Genomic DNA, 26,552 nt, shown 5'->3' with positions numbered 1-26,552 from the left:
TGAATCTCTCCAGCATGCAGATGGTTTTCCCGAAGTGGTCTATAGTTAGGGTTATAATTATCTACTAGTTTGGTTTGCATGAGCTCGTATGGGGAAGTGTGTTTTGGGGGCTGGGGCAATTTTCCTAGGTAGTAAAGTATAAAAGTGAATGGGTTTTTAGCTGATTGGGAAGTTAGTTTATCAAGAAAGCTGTTATGTTAGCTCTCAGTGAGCATAGTTCTTGGTTTCTCCCCATGTACTCGAATATTTATAATATATTGGCTCCTTTTGCTTTTCAAAAAAAAGAATACAATTGACCACCAATTATAATTTTAACTCTCTATTTAAAAAAATCACATTTTAAAAATGATAAATATCATTTTAACACCTTTTTTAATCTACATCCATCATTTATTTCCCTCTTCTTCTGAGAGAAAATTTTGGGATGGAATCTAATTGCCACTCACTTCGCTCATAAAAAAAACTCAAAAACACAATATAAATGCAAATTTCCTCATTTACTTTTCATGATTGCTAAATGCAGTAAAGATTTACTTTGTGCAGTAACCACAAATTACTGTAATATCCTTAGCTTTGTATTTTGTGTTCAGTAACTTTCCTCTTCCTGTTTAATGTTAGTTAATGCTTCTTGCGGATGATTTTCAGCATCAGACCAATCACAGCAGCACAGCACCTGATAAATCCTATAATCACTTAATGTATTGATAATCGATAAAATAATACTGTATTTGTTATAAATTAATGTTTGAGAAATATTTTTTTTTTTTGAACGAAGAAAAATATTTTCTTAATAAACATAATAAAAGTATAAAATTTATAATTTGATAAGTTATAGATCTCAATCAATTGATAAAATATTTTTCTACTAATAATTTATAGATATGTATATTTAATTTATTATAAATTTTGTATATATTTTATAAAATTCATAACATTTTTACTTTTACTCGTCCTTAACAAAATTATAAATATATATGTATATAATATATATTATATTCTCATCTATTCTTTAAACTTCTATTTAGAAACTTAATTTTGTTTATTTATACATGAGACATGAAAATTTAATATAAAATAATGTCAAAAAAAGTAAAAAAGAAACAAATATATGGGTTCTTGCTTGCTGTAAATTATACAAATTCTTGCGGAGCTCCAAAAAACGAAAAAAAAAAAAAAGAAAACAAGTTAACTTGTTCCAATTTTCCCTCTATCGAATTTTAATATCAGAATAGCGAATATAGTCGGGTCAGGTTCACTTTTTAGCCTTTTCCATTAACGCTAAAAAGAAAATTGACTCAGTTGTTACACAAAATATTTTCAATTTTCCAGGAAAAGAATAATATATTTGTTTATTAAAACAATTTTAAAAATTAATAATACGAATACTGAATCATAAATATAGGTAAAATGTCAAGTAACTACGTCATAGATCAAATTGAACTGAAACTATTTATACTCGTACATGCTCAAAATTACTCTTATCTTGTTTTCATCAATATATTTTACAAAGATTAAATTCACCAACGAAGCACGGGGCGGGTATATTATAATTAAAATTTTAATATTATTTATTAGTATTTTAATGTTAATGAATTAAATTTGAATTAAATTATATTAACCAAATGATTATATTTTCGCACGAAAATTTAGTTTTTACAATTTAGTATCTATTTATAAATATTTTTCTATTATTAATATGTGATAATTTATTATTCAATTAATTTTAAATCAGATTTTCTGTATTTCGTATATCCTCCTACGTATGAAAAGAGATATTTATCGCGTAACAGATAAGATATAGAAAGGATTACGTAGTGATTCGTGTTTTTATTGTAGATATACATACAATTAATAACTAATTCAAAACAAAATTAGTTATTATTATCAACCAAGAATTAAATAAAAAAATAAAATAGAGGAGCTTATTAAAAAAATGAACTTGTGTATGTCAATAATTTGATTGTATAAATATATACTTTTAATTATTGATGAAAATTGAAAAGTAAAATAAATAATATAAATAAGCATTTATAGCTCCTTATATACAGAGATGGCAATCATCAAAATAAATTATACAGAGGAGTACGTGTTTTTATCCAAATATACGGAGTACGTTATTCATCAGCAGTCAATCTCATTTAATGTGTCACTGATAACATTCAATCTAGTTTATTGGGTCGCTAAGTACCACGTAGAAAAAGGAGGGTTAAAAAAGTAACTACTGATTACTGCACAAAGTAATCTTTTACTGCATTTAGCAACACCCTTACTTTTTTTTTCATACCGTTTTACTTTCGAAAGATAAATCCAAATTGTAATTGGAAAGAAAAAACGGGCCTGGAGTTTGAACGGGAAGAAAGATAGAAGGAACATATCAAAGATTAAAAACCCAATTACAAGTAATCGTGATTAATAATGGTGAGTTCATCTTTAGCTGAGTAAAGTAGAAGATGGCTAGGGTTTCGAATTGGTGGACTCACACTAAAACATTATTAATAATCTGGTTCATCTCTTCACTCACCTTCTATTCTCTGCTTCGTATGGCTCTTTTCAATGCTTCTCGCGATTCTCCCCCCGATTCTTCTTCAGGTATATATTCATTTTTACCTTTTAAAAATTCACAAATCAAAGTATCTGATTTTTTGTTTGTTATTAATCGATAGTAATGGCTTTTAATTGTTATTTATGCTACGGTTATAATTTGCTACTTGAACAAAGATATATGTATGTGTAATGGGTTGAGTTTAGTTATCTGTTGTTTAGAATGTAAGTAGGCGTTTATAGACTGGAGTTTTAAGACAGAATAAGGAAGTCTGAAACTAATGTAGTGTGCGAACAAGTCGGGGACATTTAGTAGAGTTTGATGGCGTATAACCTGGTTTAGTAGCAATATTGATAGAATGAATGAGGTTTTAAATGTTATATAGAATGGACTATGGAGGATGGAACCTTGTTGGTAGGCTATCGATGAAAAATAGCACCTTAGACCAATTCGGGCAATGGCATTTTCTGCAATTTTGCTGTTTTAGTACCCGATTTAGTATGTTTAATAATGATTGTATATGTGGAAGTAGTTTTACAATTCTTGTTATGCTTGCCTAACGTGCTAGATGACTTTATAGTAAATGTAGTTGCTAAAGATTCTCGAGCAAGGCTGTATAACAAGATGGCGAGGGATTTACATGAAAAAGGAGCACTCTTTCTCAAACAAGGGGAAACTTCACAATCCTTGTCACTTTCTGATATCTTTTCTCTGAAGGATGGATCTGTCACCCCTATCCTCAAGGTAAAATGTAAGTAATAAATGTCGATCTTCTATCATATGGTTTAGAAATTGTTGTGTGGTGGAGCTCTAATGCCAAAGTGCTTGTGTGAACAGGCTGCAGATCCTCCAGTACGAGCTAATGTATTGCACCTAAGCCCTCAGCAGTCATTTCCAATCTCGTAAGTGTTTAACCACAGCATTTTTTTCATTTTCTTTCTGGATACGCTCATGGTTTTTTCCCTGAAAAATTAACTTGAAAGCATAATAGACCGCGTGAATTATTATATGCATGTCAAGTGTCCATCTAAATTACATGGATTCGGGTACGGGTGCGGATCGTGGTGTTGGATCCTTAGTTTAAAAAAAATTATGATTCTTGGATGCGGATCCAGAATTGGACATCGGTGCTGAGACTTGGGATGTAAGCTTAACATCAGTGAAATTTATATGTTTTTAAATTAGTTTTACATTCTAGTGTCTTTTACCAATAAAACCTATACAAGTGATTACATGTCATATCCATAGCTTGAAATCAAAGGGATAAGTGATAACATAGAAAAAGTCATCCATGGACCTTAATCCTTACAACAAGTTCTTGCAAGGCCATTCATATCATATTGCACTTAGATTGTTGCAAGATGAAGTGTTTGGTTCCAATTTGAAAGATCCGACTTAGATCCCATATACATACCATGTGTTGATACAGGTATAAGGGGAACATTGAAGAGTCTGCGTGATAGAAGTGTCAATAATCTTTTCGGTGCATACATATAAAATATGTTAGTATTAATCAGTCATGGAGCATTATCTGTGTGACTGTGTGAGTCCCTGTTTCCCCACCCCTCCCCTGTTACTGGTGAATTAAAAATAAAATTTTACCCTGTTACTTGTGTTGTTGCAGGGAAGCTGTAAGGAATATTTTTCTTCCGCACTTCAATAAAGGTAATCCTTTCTTCCTTTTTTTTCCCCTCTTTTCTGTGAACTTCTGAGTTTAGTATATCTTTTCGAATTTCAAAGCAAAATCTGTCAAGTACTTGCCTTTTCAAATGAATATGAAGCTTTTTTGTTCTATCAAATATTATGTTTTCCCCCCATTTTCAGTGATATGGTTTCAGAATTCTAGCATGTACCATTTTAGCATGTATCATGCTTCCCACCACATTGTACCCGTGCCTGCTACAGCTGTGGAGGTAAGTATATATTCCATGTGTCCGTCTTTGCTTCTCATCAGATATTATATCAAGTATATGGCAAATCACCGTGGCCTCCGGTTTTGCAGATTGAAGCTGAGGCAAATGCAGTTAAAGCTGTTGCAAAGACTGTATGCCCATTAAAAATTGTTTTAGATAGGGTGGTTTTGACTTCAACAGGTGTGGTTTTGGGCTGTTGGCAGGTTAGCTTTACAGTTCTGATCTATCCTATGGTGTTTTTCACCCGGGTTGTGTCCTGGGTATATATTATTCAGTTGAAGTATGAAAATTCTGCTTTTGTGGTGAATTCATGTTTCGGTAACTGCTTATTTAGACCATGAGTTATTGCACAAATGACCAAGTAATTGTTTACAAGTTCCAGTACCCATGAAGATGTGTTATTATATATCATTATATATATGAATTTGAAAAGAAATGTGATCACTTTACTTGGTGTTATTTTATCTCTCTTATGCAATTATTTAGTAATATATATTACTTAAAGACAGAGTGTTCAGTAGTTTCGCTTATGTGGATCTTATTTTCCAAAGAAAATTTGATTATTGTTTGTTGATATCTGTGACTGTTTCTTAGACTTGTATATTACATTTTAGTTGTGTTTCATGTAGATGACCATTTCCCTGTTCCTATTATAATGTACTGGTAGATCGTAGATATGATTGCAGTGAAAACCTGAAACGTACTTCATATACATTTGATTATATGTGTTCACTATCGCAATTTTTGTCTGTAATCTCAGTTTATAGGGAGCATTTTCGCTTTTTGATGGTTTACATATGTTTGTTGCAATATTCATTAGGTCCTTTCTGGAACAGATCCTGTAACAATTCGTGCTAAATTGAAAACTGCCCTTCCACGTTCTCCAGAAAAGCAACTTGTAAGAATCAAACCAGCAGACTTAATTGGACTTCATAGTGCAACGTCTGTTCATTCTATTTGGTACTTGTCCTTAATGGACCGTCATCAGATATCTATATGACTACTAGGCTAGTCTGCTGAAGTGATTAGCGGATCTGTGAATATTACAATTGTGACTTGTTCACAGCTGTGATTCTTACCAGAAATTGTGGTTTACTGCTGCAGTATGATAATGTGATGCTTCACACCTCATTTGCAAGGCTTCTTGGTCGTCCCAATACTTACCCTAAGGAGGTTGATAAAACTTTCGAGCTTAAGTTCTTTGATGAGCTAGTAACTCGTGCGAACAACCAACTCAGTGGGTTTCAGGTTGATTGTGTTAAATTGTTGAAACTACAGTATCTTGTTATTCAGTATGCAGTTCAAATTTGTTTTACGTATGAAATAATGTGACATGGAGTGACATGAAGTAGTTATTACATTTATTTGACGCTTGCCATATAAATACTTTGATCTGTGTAAATAATGCGGTTTCACTTTATTTGGATTGTTAACACAGTAACACACAGACCTTCATGTCTCACGGATTCAAATTCTATAAAATGCACATTGCTGCTTTTGTCATTGTTACTTTCAGTAGTTTGGAACTTTGGCATGAAACTACTTGCATTTCTTTCATCTTAGTTCGCCTGCTATTGTTATTAGTTCTGGGTTCTGCTATCTGAAAACACAGTAAAACAGATATTCATTAAATTACTTTATACTTGAGTTTTGAGATTTTATTAGGCTGTGGTAAATTCTTCACTCATACATTTTCCTGCTGAGGATAGAGTTTATTAATGTCAGTTATAGCAGAAATGTTTGACTTTGTCACTGGTGTACTATATGTGATTTTGATTGTGAACTTCTTTCTGTTATAGAGTTTTTTTTCTCTTACGGGCGCAAGTCTGTTACAAAGAGTTTCTCATGCCTTGTTATTTAAATTCATTAGGCAACTGTTACAGAGCTCTGGTATGTGGAAGAATATGATGTCCTGGCACTTGCATTGAATGGAAGAATGAAGGCTCGCAAATTCCAACTTGGCTGTTCAAATGCATGAAGTTACCGAAGTTTGATAATAATGACAATTCGCCTGCAAGAATCTGTCATATAACTTTCATCTTATTGCTCAGGTTAGTACTCTCTTTCAGTCAAATTTACATTCCAGCCTGCAGCATGTCATGATATCTGTTACTATTGTTGTCAGTTTCAACGCCCAACGGCCTAAGAGGTCTTTGTACAGTTTTTTTTACCTTTATATAATAAAGGAGCTTGTATATTGCACAAGGATCGGAAAACTTGCACAGTTTGTTCAATATCTTAATTAACAGTTAACATTTTTTTATAGTTTCTTTTAGTGAAATTCATGACATAATGAACGTGCAAAATCTGTAACATTATGAATGTGGAAAGGACAAAACTGCAAGTATTTGTTCCGAGTAATATTGAGTCATGTGTGGGCCCATCCACTGGCATATGAGGCTTAGGCTTCTAGGAACCTGTTTGCCTGGGCTTAAAGCCCGGGTTTCAAGTCATTTTCGACTTTTAGCCGAAAAATGTCTGTTTGTGTAGTAAGTCAGAAGTTGGCGTGAAGTTAGAAATAAGCCGGGAACTGACTTAAAGCGAGAAGTTAGTTAGAGGTACTTTTTTCAGTGACTTAATTTTTTTGGATAAAAATTACCCATGAGTCATAAATTTCCCATAAATCACTTATATTATTATTATTATTTTTCTTTTTTTTTAATTATATTTTTAATAACCTATAAGTCATTATTAAGTCAAAATTATCCATACAAACATTTTAAACTCCTAACTTATCACATTAAGTCACGTTAAGTCATAAGTCACAATTTTAAGCACACCCAAACGGGCTCTAGATCAAAAAGTTCCCACAAATGTTCAGGTGAACCTTGGTGCTCGCTTCCCTGTAATTTCTGCCCACCCAAATGGACATTCATTTTTTTTGCCACCCTAGTTCTCAAACACGGCAACCACACTATAACCAATTTGAGGCCAAAACTAGCCATGTTTTTACGGTCGAACACATAAATCCTGGCTGGCTAGCTCCCTCACTTTTCTGGCTATCCAAAATGTTCATTGCACGGGTATGGCCACCTCGACGTGGACATTCATTTTTTTTTGGACACCTTAATTCACAAACACGACGAATACAGCTGGAGCAAAAAATAAAGAAAAATTTGTCGACAGGACTAACACATGCAAAACACACATCGAAATATTATGGCATATTTTTTAAAGTGTTCGTTCAAAGCTTGGTCGAACAGTATGTGAAAAATATTTGTATTTTTTAAAAAAATTTGCACTATTCGTTCAAAGCTCAGGCTAAACTATTTTTTTAAAAAATATTATATATATTGTTCGACATATTTAAGGGCGAACAAAACATAATTTTTGAAAATAAAAATTATATTGTTCGACCTATTTAAGGGCGAACACAACTTTTCATTTTTTTGGAATTAACATGGAGCCAGTTGGTGTTCACTGTGATAAGATTGTTGTTGAGAGGATTTGGCGAGAGATCGTTTTAGATGTACGAAGACAGGTGATACAGTGTCCAGATGGGATTAATGATTGTAGTTTTGTATTTTGGCTAGAGGATAAACTTGAGCCGCGTGCGATTGTTGTCATTAATAGTTTATGTGAGGAAATGAATGACCTAAAATGGTCTTAATTAGTTGGAATGGCAAAAATTAGAAGGAAGCATGCTCATGCAATAAAACGAATGCGGGAGAAGATCAATGGGCAAACTTTTGCAGATACAGTGGCAATGAGAGTGATGATGTTTGATGTTGTTTCCTTTATTCTTCATGTTGATGTTTGGTGTTAAATAAATGTTTCATGTTATAGTTTCATGGTGTATTTCGATGTTTACATGTGATGTTCTAACTTTGAAATGCTTCATGTCCATGTTTTATGTTAAAAGATTTATGTATGTAGTATGAAATTTCCTATAAATACAAACTCTACTAAACATAAATACAAATGGTTCGAATGAAATAAATAACAATAAAAACTCTGCCACATAACTAAAATATAATACATATAATGTCACAAACTACAAATAAAAAGTCTACTTCTTGTGGTTGAAGAAGTGGCTGCCTGTAAAATATTTCTTCCCTTGCTCTTTGATCCTAGGTGGCTGCTCTCTATGCGGTGCCTCGGCAGCCTGTCTTTGTTCTGGTGGTGGGGAGCGCAATATATGGGAGGACCAAGGACCGGAATGTGATGCAAACTCATCAATTACCAATAACAGGAGTGTGCAAAGGTGTGAAGCCCTAAATATGGGTCTTGATGATTGTGGATGAAGGTGATCCAATTATATGAGCTGGAGTCCGAAAACGAGGGATTGGCATCTATGATGGAGGTGTGACTGGGGGGTTGCCGAACAATGACATTTCTGGACGGTACACACCTGAACAATGAATTCTGTAAGGTCAACCATATTTATAGGGTACAAACAATATCCTTGAGGGGAACCTTAGGAAGGTCTCACATCCGTAAACCTTAGTATGTGTACGCATCCCCTCAAGGATATTGTTTGTACCCTATAAATATGGTCCACCTAACCCTTTTTTAGAATTTGTTAATAGCGATTATAATAAGGAACAAACCTCTAAGAGTTCATCTTTTAAAGCCCGAATCTCAGTGTTATTATCTAAATTTGTAACCTTTTCTAAATCTGTAACCTTTGAACAAACCTGTAAGAGTTCATCTTTTAAAGCCCGAATCTTGCTATGGCCTCGCCTGAGTATGCTGGCAGTTGTCATGAGTTTACAGCAGGATTTCCATGGCTCAGGTTTGTACCGTCCAGAAATGTCATTGTTTGGCACCCTTCCAGTTACACCTCTATCATAGATGTCGATTCCTCGTTTTGGGACTCCAGCTCAAATATTTGGATCATTCACCAAGTCTCAGATTCAGGGCTTCATACCTTTGCACACTCATGTTAGATGTTACTGGTCATCACTTGCATCACATCCCAGTCCTTGGTCCTCCCCTCTATTGCGCTCCCCACCACCAGAACAAGGACAGGCTGCCGAGGCACTGCACATAGAGCAACCAACTAGGGATGAAAGGGCAAGGGAAGAAGATGTTTTACAGGTAGCCACTTCTTCTGCCATGAGAAGAAGTAGACTTTTTAGTTATGTGGCAGAGTTTTTATTGTTTTTTATTTAATTCGAACAATTTGTATTTCTATTTAGTAGAGTTTGTATTCCTACAAAATTTTGTACATAATAAATCTTTAACATTTACATGAAGTATTTCAAAGTTGAACATCAAAATAAACCATGAAACATTTATTGTGTAGCTAATACAAAATGTTAATTTTTTTAATGTTGCATCAATCAGATATATTCACATAATGTTCGACCAAGCTTTGAACAAACACTGTTCACATACTGTTCGACCAAGTTTTGAACGAACACTTCAAAAAAATATACAACAATTTTCGGATGTGTGTTTTGCATGTGTTCGTCGTGTAAAGGGTCGAACACTTAATTTACTTTTATGTTCAGCCCTCTCTGGGTCAAACATAACAAAATTTTCCTATTGTTTGCTCCAGCTGTGTTTGCAAATAAAGATGGCCAAAAAAATGAATGTTTAGTAGGGGTGGCCATATCTGTGAAATAAAGTATTCGCCTAAATATCTTATTTTGATACATGTTATCCTAGCGAATATAATTATCATTGAGAAAGATAAAAGTTCAAATCTTCAATTGATATACATGAGAATAGCCTAAATATTTATATCTTGTCTCTTATCAGAAAATATACTAAAACTTTAATATTTACTATTGAGGGGCTTGATTCAGTAAAGTGTCCTTGTACAGAAAGCTAAGTTGTATATTTCTCCATGGATAACAGCAATCTCATAAAATTCATTTGGTATTCTCACACAATTTCTGAACCAGCTGAAACAGTGATCGAAGGGGATTACCGTGGCTTGAACTCGTTAGATTGTGTTTTCCATTTTCGAGTTGAAGGTGAATAGTACCTGAGGCTGATTATGAACCCTTGTTTTTATTTGAAATTTATTTTTCTGGTTGTTTTTTATTTGTAAATTTGTTTACATGTGCTTTGTGAGGTTAGTGTGTATAGTATATATCGATTTTCATTTCGTCCGCTGAAAAGTTTTTCGAGTTAATGATCTTGTATATAACTGTTACCGTGTTTAATTGATAGAAGCATGTCAAGGGTGTGCTAAGGCTGGGTTGGGGTTACAGATATGGGGCTTCCAGGTTTGTACTTTGGGGATTTGTAAGACTTGTGGTTGTGGCGTGCGCATTATAAAATTTCATAAAGCTGAATGCACCTCCCGTATCATGTATGGTAAAAAAGAAATGATTAAACAATGAAATTATTGTGATCATATTCTAATCTATTTTGATGGGCGAACAATGAGGAGATGTATCGCCCATTTGCTTCAAAACGATTGTTCCTTGTGGGAACCTGAATCATTATCCACTATATGATCAGAAATTGTACTAGCACTAATTTGCATTAATGAACTCCCAACCGTGTGAACACTTTTAAGCCTGAAATATTGTTCTCAAAAAAAATTTAACAAATTATAGATACACAAAAATTTACCGATAAGAATGCTTATATTTAATGTTTATAAATTAATTTAAACATTAATTTAAATTAGTCAAATCACATAAAATACATAAAAAGTACCACACATTACACAAGAATATAATAAACTGTTTATTGGTATAAATGCTTGTTGCCGTTGGTAACATATATGCATATGATGGTTGAGAAAATGATTTGGCTTAATTAACCGAATTAAAATAATTCGGTAGTTTGGTTATTTTCTTGTGTATTTTGTTATTTCAGGTTTCTTCTTGAATTAATCGAAAAATCTTGAGGCACTTTTAAAAAATAAAATTATTAACTATATTTATATCATATATGTAAAAAAAAATATTTACAAAATTTTTTAATTTGATTTATCTTATATTATGAGTAATGAGTGAAGGCTTTTGGATTTTACACTTCATATAATGGTACTATATAATTTTCATGTAATTAGAAGCAAGAAAAACACACTTCTATATTTGTTTTTCACGTGTTGTTTTTCTGAATAAAAATTATAAAAGTTAAATTTTTATACTTGAAAATCTAAAAAAAGAATGTGGAATTATACATATTCTTTTTATCAAAAAATACGTATAAAAAAATACACCTTCTTTTCCAATAAATAAAACTTCCCCACTCATTTTCCCGATCACTCATAAATTATTATCTAATATTGTCGAATAAAAAATAATTATGATGAGAAATTAGGGTCTCCATAGTCCAAATCTGACCAACCTAACTACAATAATATATACTCCTCACTAGAAAAATATATTACTCCACTGTATATTATATTAAGTGCAAAATAGGAAAAAACCAAAACAGGGCCCACCCAAAGTCCACGTAAGACAACCACCGAAACATAGGAATCAAGTAGACGATAATACCCACAAGCAATACAAGTGCCGGAACTCAAAAAATGACAGGTAAGGGTAAAATTGTAAAACAAGAGGTAAGCTGCGTGTCTGAAGTGCAGTGGAATATAGGATCGATGCTCTCCACGCTCTATATCCCCACCTATATTATCCTCCCGCCATTCCTCCCACACGCCCACCTTCTTATATACTTTCTCATACACACGCTCATCTCCCTCTCTCTCTCTCTCTCCCCAACTTCTTTCCTGCAGGTTTGTGATCTATCTCTTTCTTACTATTTCGTTTACTGTGTGAATGAAACTACGGGATGTGCAGGGTTCGAATCTGCTACCTTTGTGTTTTTAACTAAAAGAATTCTTGTGATTGATCAACTATTTTCTCATTCTGTTTTGATTGCTAGTAGTTGATTACTTTAATTTTCAATTGTCCATCTGTACATAAATTATGATTATCCTGTTGTACTAGATATTGGTTTATATGCATATCAACTGATTTTCAATTGTGTAAATAAATTAACTGATTTATTTTTATTTTTGTTTTCCTATATTTGGCTCTTGAAAGAACATGTAAGTAATTCTAATGGTAGCTGTTTATCTAACCTAATTAATTATTCAGTTTCCGTTGTGATTCAGTTTTTGAGAAAGCTTATCAGTCCTGCGTTTTAATTTTAAGTACTTCATGAAAGGATGATTATGATATGTTTCCTGTTTTTTTTTCTCAGGGATCTAAATTGTGATTGAAAACATTGCTGGTGATACAATGGCAGCTGACAAGGGTAAATCATCAAGGTCAGTGATTCGATATTGCAAATATCTATAATATTGCTTAGTGTAGATAAATGTTCTGCTTTTCGGCAATTTCTACCAAATGGCTCTTTTTGTTATTTCAACGACTAATGTCTTAATATAAATCTAGTATGTTAATTTTTCAATGGTTTGAATAGCATAGATTTGAACAGAAAATAGCTGAAAACAATATTCTTTATCCACATAATATTTGGTGAACTGAAATTTATGAAGAATTTATAACTTGTTGCACATGTAAGGTACATGGAATCGACAAAAAAATGAGAAAGCTGTGTGGTATGTGGTGTATGTCAGGTAGTTGCAATAGCAAGTTTATAGTGCTGCAGGGTATTTCACTTCTACAGTGAAGTTTCAAATAAAAGAGTTGCAATTATACTAATGCTATGTTGTAATAATACTTAGTTGCAGTGCAGTTTAGGCTGTCTTTAAATATTGGTGATTTCACGTTGACATTAGGTTTGCATAAAACAATAATTGCCAGTCAAGAATAGAATCTGATGCATCATGGCATACCAGATCTTGATGTTCTTGGCCAGTTCTCCCATCCGTAAATGAGTTGCCATGTATAACTATTCTGCTGACTAATTCTTCTGATATAAGTTGATGCTACCAAAAAACTTTACCTGCATGAGGACTTCCAATAGACTACTCATATAAGTGAAGAATTTATATTCTACACGACACTTACTGCTATGCATACTCGTGAACTTTTCCATAGCTTAGAAGTCACAGCTTGCGGTGTTTTACAGTGTCAAACTAGCTATTTTTCACCTCTAACCCCCTCCCCCTTTCAGTTAATATAACTTTAAACTTTTTATACAAACTGTTCACTGGCTATCATTCTATGCCAATTTTTTAAATTCTTCGCAATTCTCTTTTTTGCACAGTAAGCTATGTAGCAAGAAAATTCAAGGGAAAGTTTCTGGAGTGACCAAAGCTGAGAGGGAGAAACTGAAGCGTGAGCATCTGAATGACCTCTTTCTTGCATTGGCGAATGCTCTTGGTAATTTCTACTTCTGAAATATAACTTCTAATGTGAAAACTATCAAATTGGCCGCTGTAATCTTCCACATAGGGCTCTATTATAACTCAATAGATCCCTTTTCAGAAATTTCAGAGCAGACTAATGGCAAAGCTTGTGTAATCGGGGAAACTACCAGGATGGTAAAGGATACGCTTAAGCAGATTGAATGCCTCAAAAGAGAGAATGAAGCTTTGCTGTTTGAATCTCAATATGTAAGACTTCTATTCACAAATAGATGTATGACAAGAAGTTCACGACTCTAAGATCTTGCCATTGTTTAAAGTTGTTTTTTAAGTGAGAAGTGGGAGGGGGTGTTCAGGGGCCTAGGTTGGAGCCCTGTTTATAGTGACATGTGAATCTTTATGTATTTAACTAGTTCCTATTTATTACTGTAAAATTCTTCCCATTTGTGCAATTAGATTGACGATTTTCTTATTTTCTTTGTAGTTTTTACTTATTACACTCATTATTGAATGGTTCAACATATGCAAGAATGATATATGTATAAAGCTTCCTGAATATATTGAACTATAATATTAAAAGTCTTTCTTTGTAGGTGACTAGCGAGAATAATGAGCTTCAAGTTGAGAATTCTGCTCTGCAAGATCAGATAGTGAAATTGCAGAAGGAGCTAAAAGAGAAGACGTCTCAGGTAAACCTAGATCTGAATATAGCTCCACCTGAACCGAAGAGATTAGATTTGATGCCATTAACTGCCGAGGACCATATCACATTTCCTATCGGGGAACCTCTATTGCAGAAACCAGCAACTGGGGCTCCCCTCTATGTGATCCCTGTCTATCCTGATTTCCAAGTTCATCAGCAGTCTAATCATACTGCACAACTTGCATGCGAGCCTGTTGGTAATGTGAGCAAACCACGTGCTAGATATCCATCTCCCGGTGATTCTTGGCCTTCCCGGATTCTATAAGATCTGTGAGAACAAGAGAAAAATTGAGGGATAGGAGTAGCAATGACAGAAAGAATTGAGGCAAATGTAATGTGTAAGTTTGTTGTGGTTCAAGTGATGTGCTAGTTGGTTAGTCTGCCAACCGTCTGTAAATTCGACTGGTATTATGCGCTTCCTCTGCGTCTCTATAGAAGAAACACACCCAATACGGAGTCTTAAGCAAACTGGTTACTAGAACTCATATGTACTCTCTAACAAGCTGAATTATCGATGAAAGTTGGTTTGGATTTATAAATTTTTAAAAGTGTTGGATACCCGTAATTTATAAGTTATAAAAAAGCTAGGATCCTAACTCTCTTGTTTTTTGTTCTCTCAAGCACTGAGTTTAAGTATCACCTAGCCAAACAATCTAACCACTTCTTTTGTAAATAGGCCATAAATACGTATTCCCTTCCTCCCTTTAATTGTATACGTTTGTTTTTCCCAGCTCGACACGTATTTCAAGATTCTTATAAAATATATTCCTCTAACTTATTTTTAAATTTTTTTATATAAAAGTATAATTGTTATATTATTATACAGAAAAAAAATTTAAAAATAAGTTACAGAACTATACTTCAGTGAAATTTTAAAATCCGTGCTCGGTCCCGTCCCGGTCCCCCAATATATACTATTGGCTGGGACGGAGGGAGTACCAAACACCTATAAAATTTATTTAGCAAAAAAATTTAATCTAAATTTGCAGTGGAAAAATGAACGTTATGGACTTAAATCGTTGCGAGAAATGTACTCATTTTGAAATAATCACCTGGCTTGACAATGGTCGTAGAAAAATCAGTACCAAACGAAATAAAAATTATTTTAGTTGTGATTACAGAACGTGTGTTTAAAAAGCATAAACCATGAAGAACTAAATCATAAACTAATCCTGTACGCGTGTTCTGCCCTCTCTTAAGTCATACCCAAAAACAACCAAACCCACTTTGTTCACTTTCTACTTCTCTCTTCTCCTGTCTCTGTTGAGACCACATAAAAACACTGCTCCTGCTCTTGCACACCTGCATATCTAGTCTCAGTCTTGCTTGCTTCGTGAAGATGGGATCTGGAGGATCTGGATCTGGTGCTGGAACCTTCCTTAAAGTTATTGCTATGAACATTGATGTTCTTGCTGGGTATCTTTCTTTTTCTTACTTTTTTTTTATTTAATTTAATTATGTTTTGAGTTAATTATATTTCTTTATTACTCATCGGTTAGGAACCTCAGTTTTTTACTGACTAAGCACTGTATGTATTCATGATCCGAATTGATCTCTGGTTTGGTGTTTGTGCAGGCCTTTGGTCAGTCTTGCTTATCCACTGTAAGTGGGCCCCTCTATGCTTTTATCTATATTGTGTCTGTGTGTGTGGTCTCCCACGTTCAGATATATTAGGTGGTGAAATCCTGTGTTTAATTCTCACAATAGATTATTTGAGGCGTGTGTTGAGGAATTGTTTCGTTGATTGCATTTGGGGTTTTTCTCATTTATTTCCTAATCCCGGTTTTTTTTAATAGGTATGCATCAATTAGGGCAATAGAGACGAAGTCGGTTGTCGATGACCAGCAATGGCTTACATATTGGATTTTGTATTCCATGATAACCCTTTTTGAGCTTACCTTTGCCAAAGTCATTGAATGGTAAGATTTCCTAGACATCACTTCTACTCTACTTATTTTTAAGAGCACAAAATAATTCCTTGGCTGGCTTAATTCCTCATTTGACTTCTAAAATGCGAGATGCTGGATATATTTGTTTTCTCTCACATTGAAAAGAACTTGGCATCCTTTCAGCTTTAATAGCCAACTAATAATCCAGCATGGCCTTTTTTTATAGTCACACGGATGTAATAGGGTATGTGCTGCGACTAATTCTACGTGCAATTTTTTTAAGGTTCAGTCAATTATATAATGTGCCCCTGTCTGCCGAATATACATGTAAATATTGATGATGGAACTTCAAGCTTATCTTGGATGATTAATGTAACTGTAGAAGTGAAGATAGGGTATAAGTTCCTGCTTATGATGTAGTTTTAATGATAGATATAAGTTCGGAGTCACTAATGGATAATGGAGTATAATTCTCTGGAGTTTTGAACTCATACTAGGTTGATGGTACTTAAACATTACCTCGAAGTATTTGAAGATCAGAAGAGTGAATGTTATGCAGTATTAGGCGATTTTGGCCATAAAGTTGGAAATCGTAAAGAGTTGCATCGATGTCAAGTTATAGTTAAAGCAGAAGTTTATTTAAAATCCTTTTCATCTGTTGATTCGTGATTGGCTAGTGGCTGATAAACTTGGTTTGTCAATACAGTGTAACGTCGTTAAAGGATGATCAAGTATGAATAACTTGTGCTTAGTGTGCTCTTCACACTGAACTCTTTTTTGGTGAATTCTATCTAGAGCTTTTTGAAATCATGTGATTTCAAAATGTAAACGCCAAAGGACATGTATATGGTGGAACAAGATACCACCGTAGCATTTGTGCTTCCTTTCTCTAATTTCTTCAAAATTGGCGGACTGGCAAGAATTTCCTATGCAAACAGATGAATGAAGAAGCACATGTGTGATTTTAGGAGCCAATTTAGTGATCTTATCTGTCAGTTTATTATGTAACAATTTAAGGTAATAGTGAACCCCGAGTCCCTGACTTATTTATTGGGTGGCCACTTGCTTGTAAATCAGAACTATTTAAGTCTTAAATGGCTAGTTTACATGACTCTTTCTACATGTATAGTTGTCCATGCATTCTACATGTCATACACCCATATATGTTATATGTATCTCTTTCATCTGTTTCGCCTCTGTCCTCGTGTCCTAAACAATACAGTATATTTAGTAGCATAACAGTTAAAAATTTTGGAAGTCCATGAGATATTTAAATGACATCCTAGTAATTTATTAAAAACATTTTATAGGAGCCTTAAAATGCGTGTCAAGCCCCCGTCCCCCAAGGTAAACAATTAGGGGGACGGAGTATATTTAGTAGCATACGGTAACATTCACTCCCTCTGTTTTTTAGTATATGACGTTTGACTTTTTGGCACACACTTTTAAGTGCTTTGACCGGATAGTTAAAAATATTATTTTTTTAAATTTTTTTCTTTTGAATAAAAATATGTAAAGCAAAATTTTAATTCACAAAAAAAAAACAATGAAAAAAATAATTTTTACTATCCGGTCAACCCACCTAAAGGTACGTGCCCAATTCAAAAGTGTCATATAAAAAAAACAGAGTGAGTTTTGGAAGTCCGTGAGATATTTAATTGGCATCCTAGCAACTTTTTTTCTCTGTGTTTGGAATGGTCACTGTCTTGGTGACTGACTCATTTATTGTTATATGGCAGGATACCTATTTGGTCATATGCCAAGCTGATTGTAACATGTTGGTTGGTCATACCATACTTCAGTGGTGCGGCATATGTTTATCAGCACTATGTGAGGCCTTTTTACCAGAACCCAAAGACCGTCAACATTTGGTATGTCCCCAGGAAGAAAGATGTTTTTAGTAAACCTGATGATATTCTGACAGCTGCGGAAAAGTATATCGAAGAAAATGGACCAGAAGCATTTGAACAGATTATTCACAGGGTAATGCTTGATTCATTGAAAACCCGTAATTCTGTTGAAAATTGTTCTATTTTGTTATATGACTATTAATAATATATATCTGGGGAGGGATTTCAGGAGGGTGAATATAAATATTGAAAACAATGGTCATTGGGATATTTTGACAATGGACGTTGAAATTGGATTATAGGCTTTTAAAAATAAGCCCCGTTTCATAAGTGGAAGCAAGCAGAGTGTAACTTGTTATGGTATTAGAATCGTTTATTAGTTCCTTCAGGGAGAAGATGATCATGTGAGACAACTGCACGTTATTCTTGAATAATGATTGAAACGGGATATAATTAGATGCATCCGGGTTTCTGACATAGTGACATAGGCATAACTATCAGTGTCATGCACCAGCGGAAAATTGACTCATTCTAGGGTTTATGTCATTCAATGCCTTTTACCCGCTGGATGTATGCTATCAACATTCGGATGTTCTGGAACAACTGCCTAATTGGATTTTCCTCACCTTTTCACTATCTAGAATACTTTTAATGTGGTAACTGAAAACTGAGACGTATGATTATAAGCAACCTTAGTTACAGTAGTCTGTTGAAATTCACTTCAGCAACTTATAACTTGAAAAGTTATTATATGACAATATATCCCTGTATCTTTTATCCTGTGCAGAGTGCTGGTGATAGGGCAGCAAGTTCCTCAAGTGGCAGTTTCTTCTTCTCAGGCGAGGATTACAGATATTGAGATACTTCTGAACTGCTGCTGCATACTGGATTAATCATATGAACAAAACTTGGTTATGCAACTTGCCGTCAGTAGGTTTTGAGTTTGGAAATATGTTAATCGTTTTTCTAATATAACCATTAACTTGGTATTTGCTCTCTTCTCCTTAAGATTTTAGAAAGTAAATTCTGTTATCTCATTATGTGTAAGGTTTCATTTTCTGTCTTAGGCTTTTACTGTGCAAGCAATGCATTGTATATATTGCATCTTCCTGGTAGCTAGGGGTGGCAAAATCAGACACGACCCGAAACCCGACACGAACCCGACTCGAAAAAATACGAATTAGGGTCGGGGTTTTTACATTTCGGGTCGGGTTCGGGTCGGGTAATTTTTTACCCGAAAAACTCGGGTCGGGTTCGGGTTGACCCAGTGTACCCGAACCCGACCCGAAATATTTATATATAAATATATTATATTAATTATATATATTTATATTTTGAAATTACATATATTTATGATATAATTATATAATATTAAGAATATTTTTGTCACATGTAATCTTATCAAATTATTATTAATATATTTTTAATATATTATAATTAAAATAATTAAAATAATTAATTTTTAATAAATTTCGGGTCAAAACGGGTCATTTTCGGGTCAATCGGGTACTGAACAGGTCGGGTTCGGGTTGAGATTTTCGACCCGTTTCGGGTTCGGGTCGGGTTCGGGTTGACCCAAAAATTGGACCAGGTAAGACAACCCGACACGAACCCGACCCATTACCCGAAATTGCCACCCCTACTGGTAGCCTGCTTTTTGAACTTTTTGCTTTGACAAATTAAAATTGTATCTTTTGTACTGTATTGAAGTAGGATCTTTTAGTCAATTATGATAAATGACCGAGATGTGAAAAAAAATGAAAATAGATACTTTGCATAATGCTTGATTCAATTTTATAAATATTATAGGATATTTTTTTTAATTATATACATATAATGGTTAATGATAATTTTTTGATAGAAAAAGAAAAGAAAAGAAATCTTAATGTATGGAAATGGAACTGTATATTTACGATATCTAAATAGTCGGAGATCTATAAATTTCATGCATAAACTTGAGGTTTCATATAGATATGTCCACAAAAAATGGATCCACAACAATCTATTACTCCCTAAGAAAATTGTATAAAATAATGAGAAATTATTTACAAATGTGCGGGCTGTGAAAATAAATAAATTATACAAAATAGTGAAAAAAATAAATAAGTAATTAAAAGATAAATCCTGCATACTTAAGCATATAGTTGCTATGATATGTGAGAAGCACAACTAACCACTATCACGTTTCACATTTTGAGGAGTGACCAAACAGATGATAAGAAAACGACCTAATCATCACTGTAATGAATTACTCCCTCCGTCCCTATTTATCTGTCCACTTTGGAAGTAAAAATTTGTCCCTATTTATCTGTCCATTTATACTTTCAAAACTAATTTAATGATAGTTTTTCAAATATATCTCCATAATTTCAATTTTCAAGGCTTGACTTATTTAAAACTTGGTTGAATTCATGTTTTCAAGACATAAAATAGGGGTATTCCACCATTTTCAAGATATTAACTAGAGGTATTTAATGAAAAAGTTTATACAATCAAGTATTCCTTGGTATGTGTTTTTTTTTTCAAAATGGACAGATAAAAAGGGACGGAGGGAGTACACAACAAACTGATGGTAAACTACTAAACTGTAACAAAAGATAAACCAAGTTAAACACATCTGCTCTCGAAAAAAATCAAAAATTCATACACACATGTAAGTCTAGATACCTCACAGAATTCTAACAGACAAAAACATAACATCCAAAATAAAGGGTCTGATAATGATATAAGAGCAAGTCCAACAGCTGTCCTATTTAGTATTCTAAGTCATAATATAGGGCATTTGATGAAAAAACTTGATCCAACAATGTCCTAGTGATGCCCTATATCACTAGGACAACCCATTCAAGCCCTATTTTTGAGACGCGCTCTCTCCTTGCCCCATCCCATATTTTTTAATAAATTCTTACCAACACTCTCTTTCTCTCTCTATTTTATATTATGTTTTAATGATGAAAGTGAACTTTTAATAATAAAATATTAAACATATAGTGAAAATAAGGCACATTGTTGGAGTAAGTTAGTGGAATATGTCCTAAACTACTAGGACATAATTTTTTATATTATATTTAGGGTTCCAACTAGGACACTGTTGGACTTGCTCTAAGATAAGGTTAAAGCCAAGTCAACAAAATTAGCAACACGCTGACTTTTTCACGACAAGATCGCCTCCAGAAACCAGAACAAAATAGGGTTCCAAAAGTTTGCCCCTACATTGAGATTCAAAAAAGATAACTGTTTAACTAATGCTTCAGAGAACACATTAGTAAAGAAACTTAAAAATGAAAGCATGTAGCAGCCCATTTCATTCCACGAGCTACTGAATCCCATCACTTCAACCACATTTATCCGCTATCAGATTTGATAGAAATGCAGCACCAATTTGAAACCTTCAGATAGATACTTATCCCTGTAAAGGTAAGAGAAATAAATAAATACATACTCTGGCATATAAAGATGGTGCAAATTGAAGTACAATGCGATAAGGAGCTCCTTTGGAAAATAATTAAAAGAATTAACATTACTGATAACCATTAAAATAGATGTAGCTACTAACAGTAGCAGAGACCATGCAAAGCTGACAGAAAAACAGCACACGCAACTCAGGCCATGCAGAATTATATATATAACTCTCTTAATACTACACAACAAAACTAGAAACTTGGTCAACCAGACAACCACATCATAGAATTTCGGCTTGTACAAATACTGTAAGACGACAATAGCTTGAGAAACCTCTTTCATCGCACAAAGTGCTTCAAAAAAAAATACCGACAACTAACCATTAGCCTCACAATTGTCTTCTTCTCTCCCCAGTGGGTATTTAAGGGACTAATGGAAGCTTATAAGATTTAGTTTAAGGTATGTAGTTTCTTTGCTCTGTCCAAAACTCGGAACTTCTGTTCAAGATGTTAAGGTGTTAAAGTTGGTCACTTATTGCTTGATACTGACTACTGATAGATCTTCTAGCAATTAGCAAATGTCATATGTATAATGCTCTGCTGCTAGTTTTTTTAACAAACAGCTCGTAAAAAAATGATTTATTGAATAAAAAGAGTATATAAGATTAACTTGGGTGATTCAACCGCAAAAGAATCACTACACTGAGGATTTCCCAACTGCAGAAGGGAGAAAGTCATCGATCACAATATATGAAAGAGACCCAATTATTAATCAATAATATCTAAATAATCAAGTCTACTATAATTCGTGGGAATTACATCGTTATATAAGAAAACATAATATCTAATACTTGGGCTTAATATATGTAATCTATATTTTATAAACCAGCATATATAACATTTAGATAAATATTTTATTAATCTCTACACTAAATATATAAACTAATTAATAACATTATATAGATTCTGCTTCACTTCCGTTCCCCATCACGTCCCCTAGGTTAGTTGGTTTCCTTCTCTAATAAACATATTTACTTATCACTTATCAGTATGTATATAGAGAGTAGCTCCTCAATAAGCACACAGTTTCTATCTAACGATAGCATAGTGCATACATTAGCATAAGTTGGACTGTGAATGTTCCTATTGCTGATTTACTTCTAAGTTCTACTTTTCTTCACACCTTGTAGTAAAAAAACTTTAACTGTTTCTCTATTTTTATATATAGTAGTCATCTTTGTTACTGCCAAAATTATCTATGGATTATGAAGTAAACTGTAAATGCAAAACCAAAATATTACTATTAACAGTGATTAAGTAGTTATAGAGATTTACCAGACTGCTTTATCGCAGGCACAGTACACTACGTTTTATTTACCTTTTCCCTGGATCTTGATATCTGAAGTATGCACCGATTTTAAAAGTTACACATTATTATAATACTCCCTGCCCCCCTTAATAGTTTACATTGGGGATGGGGGCTCGGCACGCATTTTAAGGCTCTCATAAAATATAGTTTGATAAATTATTTTGAACTTTTTTTTTCTGAATAAAAGTTTGGTGTTTAAATTTTTATACAGAACAAGAAAACTTTAAAAAGAGAACCTATACTTTATATGCATCTTAAAATGCGTGCCAAGCAGTTTAAAAACTGTAAAGAAATAAAAGGGACAGAGGGAGTATCCCATAGACAAATTATAAGTTATTTATTGATCTTAATTCCACTTGATATTAATAGGCATAACATTTAGCTTTTGGAGTTCGACAAATATGAATATGAACAGCCAAATCAAGTAGCATACTAGTGATAAAATCATATTAAATACTAATACACCTTGACATCCATCCATTAGGACAAAAAACACCCTAGTACCCTACTTCGTAACACGAAATTTTTTAAGCCATGGTAGGTGACTAAGCAAACACTTCATGCCATACCGCTACTGTATTTCTCAAATAGCAGTAAAAATGATTTGACTAGCTATATGTACTGGAAAAAAGGATCAGATAGCTATTATCCTATAGTAGTTCAAAGGGAGCATGTCGTTCCATATTAGATTGGCGAATCAGGGGAACTCAAAGCTAGTGCAACAGTATTCTAAAATCATAGTCTTCATAGCATACATGCATTTCTAATCCTACTCTTCATAGTATTGACAATGATTTATCCATTTATGACTTGATATGTTTATTAAACTATGATATTAATAGTAGGAGTTATGGCCTAAATACACAAGTTACCAGACCGATGAACCACCATAGAAATTAGACACAGTATTAAACCAGTGTAACAATAAGAAATTAAAGCTCCACATGTATATACCTGTTCTTCTCCCCGGGTTTGTTCTTCCTGCTTTTACCCTCATTACCAAAAGGTAACATTCCTTTAACAGAAACAAGGCTCTCTACGTGACAATAAGATTGGAACCACAGTGGCTGAAAAGCAGCAAACTTACCAGAGAGATGACTAGTCTTGGGGTCATAGAAGTACGTACTCCCATTAAATGGATTCAAAACTACAATCTCACCAGTAGTAAGGAGCTGAGGTAACCGCAATCCTGCACCAGTAATAAGGTGCTGAGGAATCTGGACTCCTTCAACAGTAGTAAGGCCCGTAGGCATGCGCAATCCTTCACCAACAATCGGCCCAGTGGTAAACTGTTTCATCCAAGAACCAGAGTTATCCAACACATAGAAATCAACCATTTGATTTGGACTTTCACCAGGAGAGTAGACAAGGACAGAAACCAAGTCGTTCATATTTATGCAATGTACCAAAGTCTTTTCGTTTTTAACATACTCTGGGTGGGGAATATTCTTATACATCCCCGTATGAGGATCAATTGCACAAAGAGCTTTTTCGTCACTCCAATATGGCACCCCCTTGATAATAAAACTGCAGTTCGGCCTATTAGGATAGAAGTGGATCATAGCCCCCTTGTTAACAGCTTTCCAACGATCTTTATTAGAAGAATAAATCTCAACCCTACTCTCAGCATGTGCCTTATCACCCTGCAAATTATCATCCGAAACAGCAACAGGTACAAGCCTAATGATTTTATAATCATTATCCACAGCATCAAAACCCAAACCCACGGAAACCATTTGCCATATATCAAACAACGTCTTCCTAGGTGGGATCATAACTAATTTCGTACGATTAATAGCTGGATTCCACAACACAACGAAACGTCCCCATTCCACATAAAACCCTTCCTCCGGGTACTGAGTATGCGAAAGACAAACAATACCATTAACCGAACCACAAACAGTCATCTCATTGAAAAAATCAGCAAAGCTGAAATTCTTAGGATAATCCTTTTTCCTCACGAAATTCTTTTTAATATCGAACAAATTTACCAACGGCTCGTTAAGACGAAACAAAGACACGGCCCTAGCAGTATACTTAGGTAAAAATCCATGAAGTAACAAGCATTTGTTTCGTAACTTATTGCGCTTAAGATGCATTTCTATGAATTTAGGATGATGAGTTAGAGATAGCCAAGATTTGCAAACACACCTGAATCGTACCAGAGATTTGGCCGGAGTTCGAGAAAGTATTTCCACGATCACATCTTCCGGCAGAGTTTTACCGGTGAGTTTTTCCGGTGATGCATCTGGTGTTGAGTTGTGTGAAGGTCGGGTGGGCCTGCGATATTTTTGGCCGCCCTTTCCTTTCTTCGCCATTTTCAGGTTAGGGTTTCGGTGAGCTCAGAAATGAGGGTTTGGGGTTTATGACTTCTCACTCCTCAGTCCTTATCCTTTCTTAAGCAGAAAGAAATAGTACGCTGGTTCTCTCAAAAAAATAGTTTGCTGGTGCCTGATAGTGGTGGTATGTACTGTGTACATTGCACAAGGGCGGTATTGTCACTAACATATTTACTGTTATACAATAATTTTGTATTAAATTATATTATATTGAAGTTAAGTAATGAAACTTGTTTTAAAATTTTGTTTTCATCATAACACTTGTTGGGTGAGATTGGTTTGTTTTATTCTCAACTTTCGGGATTAGTTTGTTTTTTGGAATTAAAAATTCAAAAACTTTTGCGATTTGACCATCTTTTTCTTAGATGGTGAAGCTACGAATTTGTCATTTTTCCGATGATTTTGTTCTATGAAGTAATCTGAATTATTTTGTTTTGTGGGTATGTTTTCTAGATATAAAGATTGTCTTGATTTAGTTAATATTCATTTAAGCATTTGCAAATCTAAAGTTGCTAGCACGTTCACGTTTGGTTTGGTTTTTTTGTTGTTTCATCATTTGTATGAATTTTGTTATTTTCTCACCGTTTGTGTCGCTTGATTTAGTATAAAAGTTATTATGGACTGCATTCTCAGTCGATAGTCTTATGGCGGAAGCGGAAGTGACGAAGTATATGTAAGTATCATCTTCAACAAATCATGCGATGGAATGGATTAATCATTATTTTCTGTATTTTGTTTTTTTTGTTCGACACGACTGTTTATATAGATGACGTATGGTTTTTATTATTGGATTAACTCATTTACCAATAATAAATACTTTATTTCAAAAAAAAAATAAAAATAAATACTTATGATGTATATTTAATATTAGAAGTACCGAAGCCATGTTTCAGATGTTATTATGGGTTATCTTTTTAACAGATTTTGACAAGTTTTTTTTATTCTCCGTTTATTATCATATAATTTTATAAAGTGGTGAACAAAACTATCATTTTTTCATACCGATTATCATCGGAATACACATTCTTAAAATTAGCATCGTCTGTAAATTAATTTAATTTTATTTTTTGAGGAGAATTTTCTAAATGTGTATCATTAAATTCATTTTATTTGTTATCCTAGAATACATAACATATATATGTTATGTACACTTGAATATACGTTTACCGGTACTTGAACCATCGTCTACTGAATAACACCGATCGTCACCACCATCAAATTATCAATTATTAGCTCCACAAAAACCATGATCCCGTTTAGAAATTGAAAACATCAAATACGAATAAATTAGTTTATACATTTCAAAATGAATATTAAGATGGTATTTTTGACAATCAATTTAAAAAATAACATGTT

The 26,552-nt window shown here is 33.8% G+C and overlaps 4 protein-coding genes and 1 long non-coding RNA gene across 8 annotated transcripts; 3 read left to right on the top strand and 2 right to left on the bottom strand.

Annotated features, from left to right (window-relative positions):
• Positions 1–2,303: 2,303 nt before the first annotated feature.
• Positions 2,304–10,822, top strand: LOC108224423 (uncharacterized). Of its 4 annotated transcripts, none has more exons than XR_010284814.1 (10): positions 2,310–2,589; positions 3,123–3,286; positions 3,380–3,444; positions 4,167–4,207; positions 4,367–4,455; positions 4,545–4,658; positions 5,276–5,353; positions 5,560–5,703; positions 6,326–6,506; positions 10,579–10,822. XR_010284814.1 is itself a non-coding variant. In XM_064080428.1 (9 exons), exons 2-9 carry the CDS (start codon positions 3,167–3,169, stop codon positions 6,431–6,433), a joined length of 759 nt encoding a protein of 252 aa, XP_063936498.1. In that variant the 5' UTR covers positions 2,304–2,418; positions 3,123–3,166; the 3' UTR covers positions 6,434–6,720. The 4 variants fall into 4 exon arrangements, 2 of the variants coding, with proteins under 2 accessions (XP_063936498.1, XP_017254535.1); XR_001807394.2 differs by lacking the exon at positions 10,579–10,822 and adding an exon at positions 10,308–10,564; XM_064080428.1 differs by lacking the exon at positions 10,579–10,822 and having other exon boundaries at positions 2,304–2,418; positions 6,326–6,720.
• Positions 8,329–9,568, bottom strand: LOC135147331 (uncharacterized). Its single transcript, XR_010284815.1, has 2 exons — positions 9,093–9,568; positions 8,329–8,806 (listed from the first exon to the last, which is right to left on the bottom strand). It is a non-coding gene; the product is annotated as an uncharacterized LOC135147331 (long non-coding RNA).
• A 1,141-nt stretch (positions 10,823–11,963) lies between the features above and the next one.
• Positions 11,964–14,816, top strand: LOC108225329 (transcription factor bHLH47). Its single transcript, XM_017400170.2, has 5 exons — positions 11,964–12,103; positions 12,574–12,640; positions 13,546–13,661; positions 13,767–13,894; positions 14,239–14,816. The coding sequence occupies exons 2-5, from the start codon at positions 12,612–12,614 to the stop codon at positions 14,611–14,613; spliced, it is 648 nt and encodes a 215-aa protein (XP_017255659.1). The 5' UTR covers positions 11,964–12,103; positions 12,574–12,611; the 3' UTR covers positions 14,614–14,816.
• A 634-nt stretch (positions 14,817–15,450) lies between these two features.
• Positions 15,451–19,202, top strand: LOC108228097 (HVA22-like protein a). The gene is made up of 5 exons (XM_017403577.2): positions 15,451–15,764; positions 15,924–15,950; positions 16,145–16,267; positions 17,977–18,220; positions 18,875–19,202. Exons 1-5 carry the CDS (start codon positions 15,688–15,690, stop codon positions 18,944–18,946), a joined length of 543 nt encoding a protein of 180 aa, XP_017259066.1. The 5' UTR covers positions 15,451–15,687; the 3' UTR covers positions 18,947–19,202.
• A 2,018-nt stretch (positions 19,203–21,220) lies between these two features.
• Positions 21,221–25,314, bottom strand: LOC108228095 (F-box protein At3g07870-like). The gene is made up of 2 exons (XM_017403576.2): positions 23,812–25,314; positions 21,221–21,496 (listed from the first exon to the last, which is right to left on the bottom strand). The coding sequence occupies exons 1-2, from the start codon at positions 25,173–25,175 to the stop codon at positions 21,442–21,444; spliced, it is 1,419 nt and encodes a 472-aa protein (XP_017259065.1). The 5' UTR covers positions 25,176–25,314; the 3' UTR covers positions 21,221–21,441.
• Positions 25,315–26,552: the final 1,238 nt, after the last annotated feature.

Source organism: Daucus carota, chromosome 6, assembly GCF_001625215.2.
Source record: "Daucus carota subsp. sativus chromosome 6, DH1 v3.0, whole genome shotgun sequence".
NCBI lineage: Eukaryota > Viridiplantae > Streptophyta > Magnoliopsida > Apiales > Apiaceae > Daucus > Daucus carota.
This window is presented reverse-complemented; position numbering and strand designations above follow the sequence as displayed.